Here is a 15,083-nt window from a genome sequence, read left to right on the forward strand (position 1 = left end):
ATGGTGGCAACTGCTGGCTCTAGGTCTTCGTTGCTCCACTGCAACCTAAAAATCAGAACCTGCAGGGAAGTAAAAGCAATCTCTACAAGAAAAGACAGAGACATATACAACGAGCTGGTGGATTTCAGTAAAAAATAAACACAGAATGACAAAGACGCAATATTGAAGAGCCATTGTAGCTCAGTGGATAAGAACATGGACATTCAATCATGATGGTCCCTGGTTCAAGTCCGATGGCTGCAGAGGGTGTGCCCCTAGACAAAGCACTTTATCCTCATTGTCTGTTTTTTTGAAGGGGACTCAAAAAGTTGTTGGTCCAGTGTTTGTTTGCTCATGAGCATGAACTGCTTCCCTAGTGGTCTTGTGAAAAAAAAAAAATTAAAATCAGACTGCAGACTATAGACTGTTTGCATTTTCTGCAGTCCTTACGGTGTCTCCTAGACTAGCTTGGTCTCCAGCGAGTTGCAAGAAAATTGAACACATATGTTCGTTTTTTAGGAGACGTTACAATCCCCAACTGGTCTTGGAGACATCATTGGAGACATCATTGTGATGTCTCTCTAGTTGCAGTAAAAATACAGGGCCTAATTTTTTCCATGATGCCTTCAAGGTGTCTAATAGCAAACTTGCAGAGACTTTTCCTCGATTGAGGAGATATGTCTCTGAGACATCTTGGCGATGTCACAGCAACGTCCCCTAGAATTCTGGGCGAATAAGTCGTCACCTTGTTTGGAGATGTCTTGTTGGACTTCGTTTCTTGGTCTTTGAGTTGCAGTGATCGATCAGTCATTGAAGTCATGGGGATGTCTCCAGCGAGATAGGCCCTTTAGTCAGTAACACCACAGAAGAAATGGATGTGTCTTCCCTTAGATGTGTGCTTACCTTGACGTTAAAAGGACTTTCTTACTTTGTGTTGCCTGTAGTTAATTGTGGCACTGGGTTGTTCTATCTAGTTGTTGCATGATTTGATTGTTTTCCAGCAAACTGTTAGATTGTATTGAAAAATCTTTAAGGGAGACAAAGAGAGAATTTATCGTTATACCATGCTTCTCTATGCAAGAATGCAGGTTGATTTCAAAATTTAAAAAGTTAACCCATAGATCACAGTTCTTTTCTGTGTTCTCATATGGTTTAGTCGCTGAAGTAAGCTAATAGAGCCTAAAGTATTAATCTCTACGAAATTAAAGTCTGTGCTGTGTTGTCCTGATCAATTGCATGAGATAATACATGTACATTCATTGTAAGTCAGAGGTAAAGAGCAGAATTAATTATGGGTATTTATGTAGCTGCTGATTATTCATAAATTATTTGTTTCCAACCATCCTGAAGGAATGGAAAATAAAAGAACTGGTTATGATGTCTTTGCATGTATAGTCAGTACTATGTTGTTCAGCATGATCAGGCAAAGCTTGTATCAGGAAAGTGCCATGGTCAGGGGGCACTTCATATTGATTATGGCAATATTGCAGAGCAGCTACATATTGTAGGTCATAGTACAGTGCAGTTCAAATTTTTACATTGTGGCTGCAGTGACAGAAATGAAATCATGAATATCAAGTGGAGACATGTAATTTGTGCTGTACATGATAGATTTGATGCTATGGTGTAATTGTGGTACTGTGTTCCAAATGTATGGAATAAATAATTTTTTGAGCTTCGATATAATCGTAGTCCTGCAAGGCATCAGCTGAACTATAATAACGAAATCATCCCATCTGCTGAAACTGCTTGAAATCTAACTGCCTGGTATAACAAGACAAGAAATGGTGAAAGCCAAAGGAAAAATTGAATTATGCCAAACCATGAATGCTAAGAAGAACTGCTTACAACCCCCTCCCCCCCCCCCCCCCCCCCGAAAAAAAAGACACAAAATCATGCCCAGGCTGTGTGTGATGAGGTCTGATGAATACATGGAATATTTCATAGTTGGTTTTCTTTCCATTTGTGAAAATATCAGTAACATTTCAATTTACTGTATAAGCTGTTATTTTTGTGTACAGATATTTTTGCAAATGAGGTGACAGACATTTTCGCGAGGTGTTGTTTTCGCGAATTGACATCGAGGCTATTGTAGATGTGCTATTACCCTAGTGCATGACGACATTTTTGTGTGTTGTTAAATTTGCGTTCCAACTGTGATTCGCGAAATTCGCAAAACTTAAACCCTCATGAAAATAACAGCTTACACTGTATTGTACATACAAGCCCCTCTTTAGGAAAACATACTTCATGATGTCAAAACCCTTGAGCAGGCAAGCCAAGGTGATATTTAGCATCATATACATGTATTGTGTGGTCAGTTGAAATCGCGTGGCCATGATGATACCTCTAAAAATCGCCTATCGGGGAAAAATACAAACATATCAATACTTTTCACTTTGGTAACATACCGTGACCCTGATCACTTGAATCCAACCTGCACTTTCACAACACTCTCTCCACTGCCTGGGGATCACCCAGTTGGGTGGCCATTTTGTGGATCACACTTACCACTTCCATTCAGACACATTAATGGTTAGCTTCTTCATTCGTTGTTGTTGTTGTTGTTGTTGTTGTTTTTTTTTTTTGGGGGGGGGCTTACAATGCTGACTACAAATGAAAATACTGTTTTGTATTAATAACTGCGCTATGTTGAAACCAGTATTTCTTCTCACAACTGCAGTACACTTGCCTATATTTTTGTAAAAGGGGAAACTATTATTTATGGTGATTGAATTAGGATATTGTGTAAACTGTCGTGTAAACTAGACTTTTACCTTGGGAGTCTGATGTGTTGTTAATCCCTAATGTTTATTACGTGTTTTGGTAAAGAAGTTGTCACCCAAGTGTTCATGTTTCTACAGATTAACATGTCTCCAAATACAGCCATATATTTTATTTTGTCAGTAATGTTGCATCTGCAGACTGCAATAAAAGATGGTTGGACAGTTATAGATGAACCATGGAATTCTGTGTCTCCTTTGTGTGTGTGCATGTGTGCATTGTGTGTGTGTGTGTGTGTGTGTGTGTGTGTGTATGTGTGTGTGTGTGTGTGTGTGTGACACTACATTTATATCACATTCCTTGAAGAATAAAACCCACATATATTATGATTGAATAAATGCAGCGACATTTGGAGAACACATCAGTGAAGTGTGAGGAAAATAGGACAATCTGTTCAATGTTGAGTTTTTAGTTAAGTTTTGGTGCTGCCAGTGCTGGATAACTACAACATATATTATTATGGTGATGCTTGGACAACAATGTAAGGAAAATGTCATGAAAATCCAGCATAATTATTTTCATTTTTCCGGCATGATGATAAAGCGCTCAACTTCATTAAAAACAAACACACCAAAAAACAGGGAATTACATTACATATAGCTCAGTATCAATAGGAGGTCAAGTGTACTTTTCATTTAAAAATAAATGTTGCAGAATTCTATTCATATTTTCCCTATATCCTCCTTGCGTGATGTCACAAACTGTTGTAGTCTTCTCAACCACCAATGGCGGTGCTGAAACTTTTAAAAGTTCATACAGCTTTTGAATGGACTGCCTAATTTCTGTCAAACTTCTCTGACGTGTTCTATGAATATTGCCGTATTCATTCAATCCAAACATATATTTGGGTTTTATTTCCTTTTAACATTTCCATGACTGCTGAACGACTGGGGAGCTCTCCATGTCGGGTGTTCTGGTTGAGGCAATATTTCACATTATTATCCATACAGAGGATTTTTAGAGCCCAAATACAAGTGTTATTTTGTCGACGAACCTCATAACCTCCGACCCACTTAGAAAGTTTGTTGAACTCGACCAATATTTTTTGCCGAGGCGACCAATATTTAAAATATTGGACGGCAAGAGGGGGATTCCCCGAAGTTTTTATAAACTGCACCGTGATTGGCCGAGATATATACGAGATGACCTGAAATATGAAGTAAAAACGTCTGTGATTGGTCAATAACGAATTAACTAAAATATCGTTTCTTCTAAAATTCTGTGTTTATACAAACAAATTTCATTTATCAATTAGTTGAAATTGTTTTGCATACAATTTTTCAAAATATCACTTTCATACCAGGAAATTAAATTTAGGTTTGATGAAAACAAGTGTCATTTTCTTCTTCTTTTTTTTTTTCTTTTTTTTTTTGTGAAGGCGACGATCCTGATTCAGCACAGCGCTACAGCTAGATAGCTAGCTCGCGCGCAATATACAAATACATGTAGCCGGCCACCGCCGCTTGCATTTGAATGCATGTTACGCTATGTGTATAGTAAGTACAGTGTAGGCCATAGGACTACAGTACGAGTAATTCGATCTTTCACGATCTACGGTAGATGTGACGTGATTGTGTCTCAGACATAGGCGTACCCAGGATTTTTTTGAGGGGGGTGTTCAGTGGCGTACCGTGGGTCAAGACATTGGGGGGGGGGGGGGGGCGCACCTCATGGAAGCAACATCAGAATTGCATAACTGTAGGCCTACAATTAAATGCGAGCAAGTGGAGCGAGCGAGCTTGAAAATTTTGACATTTTACAGTCCCCAAACTGCCGTTTGTAGCTATATATAATAAAATATGTATATATTATATGTATTTGCTTTGGAAATTAAGGGGGTTGCACCGGGTGCAACTGCTGGCAGTTGCTGGCAGTAACATCAGGAGAATGGCATAACGACTAAATGCGAGCGAGCGAAGCGAGCGAGCTTGAAAATTTTGACATTTTAAGTCCCAAAACTGCCGTTTGTAGCTATATTTTTTCGCTTTAGAAATTAAGGGGAGGGGGCGCACTGCTGGTAATTACTGACAGCAACATCAGGAGAATTGCATAACGATTAAATGCGAGCGAGCGAAGCGAGCGAGCTTGAAAATTTTGACATTTTACAGTCCCAAAACTGCCGTTTGTAGCTATATTTTTTCGCTTTAGAAAGTAAGGGGAGGGGGTGCACTGCTGGTAATTACTGACAGCAACATCAGGAGAATTGCATAACGATTAAATGCGAGCGAGCGAAGCGAGCGAGCTTGAAAATTTTGACATTTTACAGTCCCAAAACTGCCGTTTGTAGCTATATTTTTTCGCTTTAGAAATTAAGGGGAGGGGGCGCACCGGGCGCAACTGCTGGCAATTACTGACAGCAACATCAGGAGAATTGCATAACGATAAAATGCGAGCGAGCAAAGCGAGCGAGCTTGAAAATTTTGACATTTTACAGTCCCCAAACTGCCGTTTGTAGCTATATTTTTTCGCTTTAGAAATTAAGGGGAGGGTGCGCACCGGGCGCAACTGCTGCCAATTACTGACAGCAACATTAGGAGAATTGCATAACGATTAAATGCGAGCGAGCGAAGCAAGCGAGCTTGAAAATTTTGACATTTTACAGTCCTCAAACTGCCGTTTGTAGGTATATTTTTTCGCTTTAGAAATTAAGGGGAGGGGGCGCACCGGGCGCAACTGCTGGCAATTACTGACAGTAACATCATTAGAATTGCATAACGATTAAATGCGAGCGAGCGAAGCAAGCGAGCTTAAAAATTTTGACATTTTAAAGTCCCAAAACTGCCGTTTGTAGCTATATTTTTTTCGCTTTGGAAATTAAGGGGAGGGGGGCGCACCGGGCGCAACTGCTGGCAATTACTGACAGCAACATCAATAGAATTGCATAACGATTAAATGCGAGCGAGCAAAGCGAGCGAGCTTGAAAATTTTGACATTTTACAGTCCCAAAACTGCCGTTTGTAGCTATATTTTTTCGCTTTAGAAATTAAGGGGAGGGTGCGCACCGGGCGCAACTACTGGCAATTACTGTCAGCAACATTAGGAGAATTGCATAACGATTAAATGCGAGCGAGCGAAGCAAGCGAGCTTGAAAATTTTGACATTTTACAGTCCTCAAACTGCCGTTTGTAGCTATACTTTGTCGCTTTAGAAATTAAGGGGAGGGGGCGCACCGGGCGCAACTGCTGGCAATTACTGACAGTAACATCATTAGAATTGCATAACGATTAAATGCGAGCGAGCGAAGCAAGCGAGCATGAAAATTTTGACATTTTACAGTCCCAAAACTGCCGTTTGTAGCTATATTTTTTCGCTTTGGAAATTAAGGGGAGGGGGCGCACCGGGCGCAACTGCTGGCAATTACTGACAGCAACATCAGGAGAATTGCATAACGATTAAATGCGAGCGAGCGAAGCGAGCGAGCTTGAAATTTTTGGCATTTTACAGTCTCCAAACTGCCGTTTGTAGCTATATTTTTTCGCTTTGGAAATTCGGGGGGGGGGGCGCACCGGGCGCCACTACTGGCAATTACTGGCAGTAACATCAGGAGAATGGCAAATAACGGTTAAATGCGAGCGAGCGAAGCGAGCCAGCTTGAAAATTTTGACATTTTACCGTCCAAAAACTGTCGTTTGTAGCTACATGTATATTTTTTTTCGCATTGGAGGGAGGGGGCGCCCGGTGCGCCCCCTGGATCCGCCACTGGTAGTCAAGGGTGTCGGTTTATGTTCATGATTGGGGGAGGTATGACCAGCGAGGGGGCGTCGAAGTGACCAAGCGGGAGAAGGATGTCCAAAATCTGCACTTTATATAGAGCATCCCCTAATTTGTTTGTGTTTGTGAGTGTGTGTGTTTCATATAGATGGAAAAGTTAGGAAATAGCCAAGGTCAAGTCTTATTATTGGCAATGCAAGGCATTTTGATATAGACTAGTATGTAAAGCAACACTGCAAAATCAATGATCAAGCTTTGATAGCAAATGCGTACAACCTATCAAACATTGCGCAACATTGCAGCGACTCTTTTTGCCATTCCGATATTCTGAGTACACTGCGCACATCCTGCTTGTATTCAAAATGCCAACCAGGAATCACGCTGAATCACAATCTTTTGTCGTCTCCGGGCTTTTTGAACAATGCTATACCTCTTTAATTATATGGTTAAAAGAAATCTTTGAAAAATATTTTTTTTTTCTTGATCATCCTTTCATGTCGATTTCAAAAGCAGTTTACTAACCTTTGAATTACCATTTTCGTAGGTTTTTTTTTCTTTTTTTTAATCAGCGGATGGGGGGAAGAGGGGCACGTGCCCCCCCCCCCCCATGCCCCCGTAGTTACACCACTGTTCCTAGACCTAGATATCTAATGAATTTTAGGCGCAATAAAGTCATCCAACCACAATTTGTAGACTCACACTCAGTTATTTTTCAGTTTTAACTTTCAGTCATTGAAAAAATTCATATTTACTATTACTAAAGATTACCAAGTCCATGTGCTATTACTAATTACATCGAGTAGCAAGTAACTTGGTACTCCCAGAGCTTCCAGAGCTTGCTGCTTCCAGTAGGCTACTATACTGACTGTACTTAGTATAGTCAGTGGCGTATCTAGGGAAAACGGCGCCCGTGGCAAGCGCGAAAATTGCGCCCCTAATTTCTGAAAAAGTGTTCAACTCCAACCCCATCCCGGTAGGGACTTAAAAAAAAAGTCCGCATGATATGCTTTTTGAAGCACTTAAGAGGGGTCTTTTGAGGGTGATTTAAATGTAAATAGGCAACCCTAAATTTTGATATATTTTGACGAGCGAGCGCAGCAAGCGAGCCAAAAATTTTTATATTTCAGCTTTATACATAACTCTTGTCATTTTTGGTTATCAAATCTTCGAATTACAATTCTAATCATAGTGACGGCCTTATAGATAACGATTTGTACCAACAGTGTCCAACCCCATCCCGGTAGGGACTTAAAAAAAGTTCACATGATGTGCTTTTTCAAGCACTTATAGAAGGGGTCTTTTGAGGGTGTTTTAAATGTAATAGATATTGAAGAATTTTGGCGAGCGAGTGCAGCGAGCGAGCCGAAAATTTTTGTATTTCAGCTTACAAAACATGGAATTCTTGTCATTTTTGGTTATTAAATCTTCGAATGACAATTCTAATCAAGATATAGTGACGGTCTTATAGATAACGATTTATACCAACAGTGTTCAACCCCAATCCCATCCCGGTAGGGACTTAAAAAAAGTCCACTTGATATGCTTTTTCAAGCACTTAAAAGTTTTTTTTTTTTTGAGGGTGATATAAAATCTGATAAATTTTGATAAATTTTGGCGAGCGAGCCGACAATTTTCGTATTTCACCTTACAAAACATGGAATTCTTGTCATTTTTTGGTTATTAAATCTTACAATTCTAATCAAGATATAGTGACAGCTTCATAGATAACGATTTATGCCAACAAACTAAGGACTTGGAAAAATACTCTGAATTACTACGAGTGAGTGAGCCGAAATTTTTATATTTCCACGTCATCATTACGTTTTGTTCTTCTTATTTTTTTTTTTTGATAAATTTTGGCGAGCGGGTGCAGCGAGCGAGCCGAAAATCTGTATATTTCAGCGTTACAAAACATGGAATTCACGGAATTCATGTTTTGTTTTTATCTTGTTTGATTTGGTTTTCTGCCCCCCCCCCCCCCCCCCCCCCCCCAATTCTCCTTCCCCCCGTCCGGGCGAGGTTTTTCTTCTTCTTCTTCTTCTTCTTCTTCTTCTTCTTTTTCTCGTTTTTTTTTTTTCACGTGCCCCCTTGCCCCCCCCCCCCCTAGATACGCCACTGTTGGTAGTTGATACTACTGACTTAGCATGCAATGTGCCTATAATAGGCTGCCGCGCAGCATGCATTGTACACACATAAAATTATGCATCATACACAATATTTACGGTACCGAGTACGGTATAATACTGGTAAACGGTGAACATTATGCGCAATGTGTCTTCGCGATTCGGTCAGAAAGCAAAGCAGGGATCGGGAATGTCTACTGTTTGCGCGTCAGCTTCGCGCGCGGTGCAGAACGTAGTATTAACACGTACTGTACACGAGTTCTTTATTGCGTATGATATTATGTAACTCCATAATGTATCATCATCCACACAAACATAAAAACAAGGAAGAGAGAGAGAAAAAAAATGAACGCAAAAGAAAGGAAAGGCGGAATTCAAAACGGAAATAAAAGCGGTAAAGACAGCTTTTGTTTCATTTGTCAACATCTACGCATTGCTGAAGAGGGGTGTTGAATAGCTCAAACACCTCCCTTTTGCCCAAGGGGGGTGTTTGAACACCTTAAACACCCCCCTTTTGGCAAAGGGGGGTGTTTGAACACCCAAAACACCCCCCCCCCCCCCTCGGTACGCCCTTGGTCTCAGATCTCGGATACAAGAACATCTAATTCTGGTCTAAATTTGCTAGATCTCGGCCTAACAGTAACATAACGGCTACCATGGATACATAGATCACTGTTTTATCAACATCAGGGAATGAAGTACATGTAGATTGACTTGCACTGAAGAGTGTACTTGTATCATACCCCATGTCGGGATCAAGTATAGATACAGTAGCTAAGTAGGAGACCGTACAGCACTCGAAAACAGAAAGGGTAAGTGAAAATATTCTTTGCGAAAATCCTCTGTAGGATGATAATGATAATATTGGATGTCCTATTTTCGACTAATACAAGGAAATATTGGACTCGCTAATCAAAATATTGGACTCGTCTTCGACTCGTCCAATATTTGTGCATAGCTCGTCCAATATTTCCTTGTATTAATCTCAAGGCCATCCAATATTATATAAATATTCAAGGGAAAACTGAAAAAAAAAGCAAACACCAATTTCAAAGTGTTTTAATTAGATTTTATCACAAGGTACCCTGTTTTGAGTCAATAAAGACATATAATTCTGACAAACATTTTTGTTGCTAAAAAATACAAATTTGAAATTCTACAGAGACAGATTATGTAGATACAAAACGATAAAAATGATCTTGAATACACTGATCTGTGCAATTGACAGTGCTAATCATTGTCTCACCAGGCTGACAGTGATATAAAATTCTGAGGTAACAATTGCTTTCTTCTTTACTAACTATCAATAAAATGTAGCCAGGGTGGAATCACCTGTTTACACAATTGCTGCTGTTCTTTTTTCTTTTTATGTAAGTGGGGGCCATTTACAAATGAATAGCCATTTCGCTGCTTCTTAGATAAAAATGCTGATTTCAAAAGAACATCAGCATCATTACCATAAATTAATTTCATTCCTACTATGTACAAACTGATGTATAAACATTTTCTACAAACATACAAACTGAGGACAATTTTTAAAAGTAGACTCAACCCATGTAGCAAACACCTAGAATCATAATTTGAATCTTCAGAATGTTTGCACTTCGTATTTTATTTTCATCTTTAGTTTATCTATTTAAAAAAAATAAATTTGTACATTGTGGAGTTTAATACATGGCCTCATTCAGTACTGTCATTTATCTTTATTAAAGAATCAAAATTTCGTCTTCATAAGCAGTAAAAGAGATGTGGAAATATTTGTTTGGTTTTTTTGGTTTTTTTTTTTTTTTTTGGTGTGTCTAGAATTACATCGATCATTAAGAACAAGGTTGGCCAAGATGTCTCAATTCTCAGTTTAACTAATTGGAATACTAGATTCTGTGTGGGAACTGGACATGTCCAAACATAGCTCACACAACCAATAGACAGTAAGAACAAATGAATAAAACTGAATTGTCAAAAGAAAAGCCTGATACAGCTCCTGATCATCAATTCTTAAAGTTTTTGTGTATAGAAATACAGGTGATAGGGAATATGAACACACACTAGGTCCATTCAGAACACCATAACACTTATAGGAATACAACTGTATGTATCACTACAACAAAAAATCTGTATCTCATAAAAACTCTAAAGACTTAATATATCTGGACAAAATGTAATTCAGCGGCAACTTTAATTTTTGAAGAAGTATTAGACATCATTTTTCCCCTTATGAAATCAACTAATTGTACCTTTTAAAAAATCTTTATCAGCATAGCATTTATGACAGGTCATTGTTAGTATTCTCTGTCTTGCCTCTAGTTCATGAGGACATCCAGGGCTCTTCCTAACACCTGAAGAAATGTAAAATAAAACCTTAGTTGTTTGTTTGTTTGTTTTGTTTTTTTAACTCAGTTGTGAAACAAAATACCCAAATGAGATGTTTGTTCTGGTCTGAAAACATCTTCAATAACTTTGAAAGATTCAAGATTACAACCTTTGACATGCCACTGGGCAAATTGGATACTTTTCCAGACAGGTACATCTTATATCAACTATTACGATCATATCAGGGTATACTGAATCATGTTCACATTATTGTAATACTCTTGCACATCAATCACCGGTATTGGAAATTGCACTTCTACAATCCTCCCTGAAAAATACTATCAGATAGATGATACCGATTACAATTATGATTGTAGCAAACATGACTTAAATGTTTTGCAACTGATCAACAAATAGCCCTCCATCGATATAAATACGTGCATGAAAACACCAATTACTCAGTGTTTGAGTTTAGCCATGATAATAAAATAAATAAATCATGGTCATTCATACACTTGTATACACTGACACTGACTATGGCCTAAACTGCACTGAGAGTCTAGAATATTTGGTTTGGCTATAAACAATGAAATACAAAAAGAAACTTGTACCTATTCCTATGACGCTAATCACATTTCGTCGAGCTTTGTCAAAGAGAGTGTGTCCATGTCCATTTGTTATAGGAAAGTCCCAACCAGAGTTTGTGCCCGTTCACTTCTTTACTTCCTGGGACTTCTTTACTTCCTGGGACTGTTTTTCCAGCTCCTCTCGGACTTCTGTGAGAATGTAACCCAGGAGATTCTGTCCCCTCCATGTGTCTTTGCTGAGTGCCTTCGGGTTGTCCTTGCCCAGTCCGATTCCCCAGATCCTGTCCCTGGGACTCGCCTCGACCAGGGTCGTCCCCTTTGTGGCCATCAGCCTCTCCTTGAGGTCTTCATTTTGAGAAAACTGGAGGAGATTCAACCAGTAGGAAGTTGAAGATCAAAATAATATCTTGATTATAACATTACTGCAAAGGATGACGTTTACAAAAAATAAGAGCAGAGATATATTAGTGCTGAGAGTATCCTATGGTTAACTTCTAAATAGTCAACATACAAGCTTGTGACAATCAATTAATGCATGAATTATTACAAAAACAAAATGTTCTCAGAGATATACACTATATTACCTTTTCAAGAATTTTGCAAGATACTAATCATACACATCTGCTGAGATGAAGAACTCAGCTCTTTTACAGGGATTCAAGTAAAATGCCTACTCCATTCTCTTTGTACACTAAAATGGAAAAAAAAACACTACTGTACATGCATTTACCACTAAAAACTTTTAAAACACATAATGGAAGGGGTAGAAAATTTTCTAAGCAGTTTGAGTGATATCAAATCAATTCAGTCCAATAATATTATGTCTTCAGATTTTTATTCTTTAATGGCATATTCATTCATTGTTTGTGGTCTGACAAACTTGCTAAACTTGCATTACCACTTGGTTAAAAAAAGGAGAGAGAAATTCTAGCATAGAAAGTATTGTTGATTTCAAGTTACCTAGATTGCCATGTTCAAAGCAGTAAATCATTTTGACAGCACATTGACAGAACTAAAAGCACAAAAAATGATAATGAATGTGATGTGACAAAGATAATTGTACAGCAAGTGATCTATAAAGTCACTACCTTTGCCAGGTTGCCCTTCTTCACGATCTTCACCCTGCGTTCCTTCCAAACATCATCGTCAAAGTTCTGGACTTTCCTTCCAAGAGCCTTCATTGCTCCTGGCTTGCTAGCAGTCAGAATCTTCGCTGCTATAGCTGTGTCTCCGAACAATACTATGCAAATAAAGACACGCAGAAGATAAGGCCTTTGTGATAGTCTACTTAGGAATGCTGGGACAATTATTTAAAAGTACCAGGTATATAGATATATATATATATATATGAGCTTATATACAATTTATGTGACTATCACCGCATTACCTTGAACAAGCCACAATAAAGCAGAGGAAATTGTACAATAAGCTGTGTAATCTGACTGTAATAAATGTGTCACTCAATCTTTTTTTTTTAATCTGAAATTTCTAATGTCCAAATGAAGTAATTTGTCTAGATTTTGAAGTGCTATATTGATATCTCACATTTAAAAAAGTTCGAGTTTTTCATGTTAATTGCGCTTTCCTGGTTCAATTGTAATTCAGTGTGTGATGAACTGCATGCAGTTCATCACACATTCAATTACAATTGGTCCATAATATCTGACTTCATCTTAAGTTTAAAGCAAATTTACTCAAAATCTTGTGATTGGTTGTCTCACTGTTTCCTTGGAAGATACATAGGCCTAGATATGTTACAAAAGTGGGACAAATAATTATAAATTACTGGAAATCATAGAGTCTGGAGAATCAACAGATGATAAAAATTTGAAAATCAATAGTAACTGTTGGCAACATAGGTCCTAATCAGGCCTCTTAGCTCTGTAGGGTTTTGTCACATTTTTTCATTAAATCGAATTTCAAGTTTGACAGAAATATCACGATATGCATCATATACATACAAAATAACATATTAATGCAATGCAAATGAATGCTAGTAATATTAAGCTAAGCTATCACTAACAATCAGTAAATGATATATACAATTTTATAAATGAGTGAAAAAGGTTTTCATTTTGAATAGAGTCAGAATTGTTTAGGAATGAAGGATATGTAAGGGGAAGATTGAATTTCCAACAGAGAGAAACTGAATAATAATAATACTAATAATAAAAGTTCCTTGATTAATTGTCAGATCGAATGCGAGTGTGTGGATTCTATAATTCTATACACTTTTGTTCGCATACATGCCTAAACAGCAGGACAGGCAGCAGGGAGAATTATGAAACCATTTATAAAAGTACACCATTGACCATGTTGCATGTAATAATGGTATTTAAATACCAAAAACAATTATCATCACCATTTCTGGTAGAGGTAAAATACATGCTGGTCTTGCCTTAAATGAAATCCTGACAATAACCAAATGACAAGACGAGACTGTAGGCTTAGCCATGGTTTCGTACACATCTAATATATCTCTGTCTGCAATACAGTGCGTCGAGCATGATAGATTTGTCCTTTCTTGCTCTCAATTAAGTACCCCAAGTTATATAGATCTCATTTATTTATTTTTTTTTAAAGGAGGAACAACTGGTTTAGATGCCGTCACCCATCTCATCTCACCTGCTTTTTGATGCATCATGTACATTTCTGCGCAAGTGTACTGCACCCCATCGACCTCGAAATTTGCAGGGTGAAACTGACTGAATGGCGACTCTGAGGTGTAAAAGAATGTGAACTCCTTCTTTTGCTTCTTTTTAGAATCGTCGCGACTCGCGCCCCTCTCCTCCGGAGTCCTACTCTGAGATGTGTCTTTGCTAGATTTGTTGGATGCCATGATCGCTGCACTTGGCAGCACTAGCAATTCGACTTATGATCCGCGGGATCCGCTGGGTAGGATTGAGTTGTTCAGTTGCAGATCTCCCTGGCCCTGGTTGCACTGGTAATTACGGTGTACGTTAGGTCGTCCCTGAGCTGAAGTCTGCGCTGCGCTGACGACGGCGATGCACTAGCTGCTGTTAGCTGGCTGTTGTTACGTTGACTTAATATTGCAAGTACATGTAGATATTTCCAATCAAGGAGCTTCTTGATATTTCAAATTCATGTCGGTTATGAAGCAGTGCTACTCGACCAAATACTCCTCAAAGCAAATGGAATGATGAATGAAACAAGATAGTACACAGACATGCTAATATACCCTCTCGCCGAAGATTTCAATGAATTGCGCAACTTCAGGTCGTTACATGCTTTGTTGTAATCGGTATTGTACGAGTACATCGTCGTCCGCTAGTGCCAGTGCAGTAACGGTGTGAACGTGTGTGCGTTTGTCAACAAAACAAAGCGCGCGTACTGAACTTCCGGGATTTCCCCCTGTCTATTCATCGTCGTGATGACGTTCATCAAATGCGCTTTCTCATTGGCTGCTTCTCATTGATCGCGGGAAGTATAGCTTTCCAGGGCACAGAAGGACAACTTCACTACAAGTAGAGTATGCCGAGTTCTGCGCGATAAAAATCCGTTTTCTCGATGAACCTTGTAGTCACTGGTAAGATCACTGTCTTTGAAACCTGAATGATCTACTTAATAC

At 38.7% G+C, this 15,083-nt stretch overlaps 1 protein-coding gene across 1 annotated transcript; it reads right to left on the minus strand.

Moving 5' to 3' along the window:
• Positions 1-11,618: 11,618 nt before the first annotated feature.
• On the minus strand, positions 11,619-14,522 carry LOC139739198 (N-glycosidase YbiA-like). The gene is made up of 3 exons (XM_071649813.1): positions 14,120-14,522; positions 12,583-12,734; positions 11,619-11,855 (listed from the first exon to the last, which is right to left on the minus strand). The coding sequence occupies exons 1-3, from the start codon at positions 14,331-14,333 to the stop codon at positions 11,619-11,621; spliced, it is 603 nt and encodes a 200-aa protein (XP_071505914.1). The 5' UTR covers positions 14,334-14,522.
• Between the last annotated feature and the right edge of the window lie 561 nt (positions 14,523-15,083).

Source organism: Diadema antillarum, unplaced genomic scaffold (assembly GCF_040938485.1).
Source record: "Diadema antillarum isolate AM-2024a unplaced genomic scaffold, OU_Dant_1.0 seq00000788_RagTag, whole genome shotgun sequence".
NCBI classification, from domain to species: domain Eukaryota; kingdom Metazoa; phylum Echinodermata; class Echinoidea; order Diadematoida; family Diadematidae; genus Diadema; species Diadema antillarum.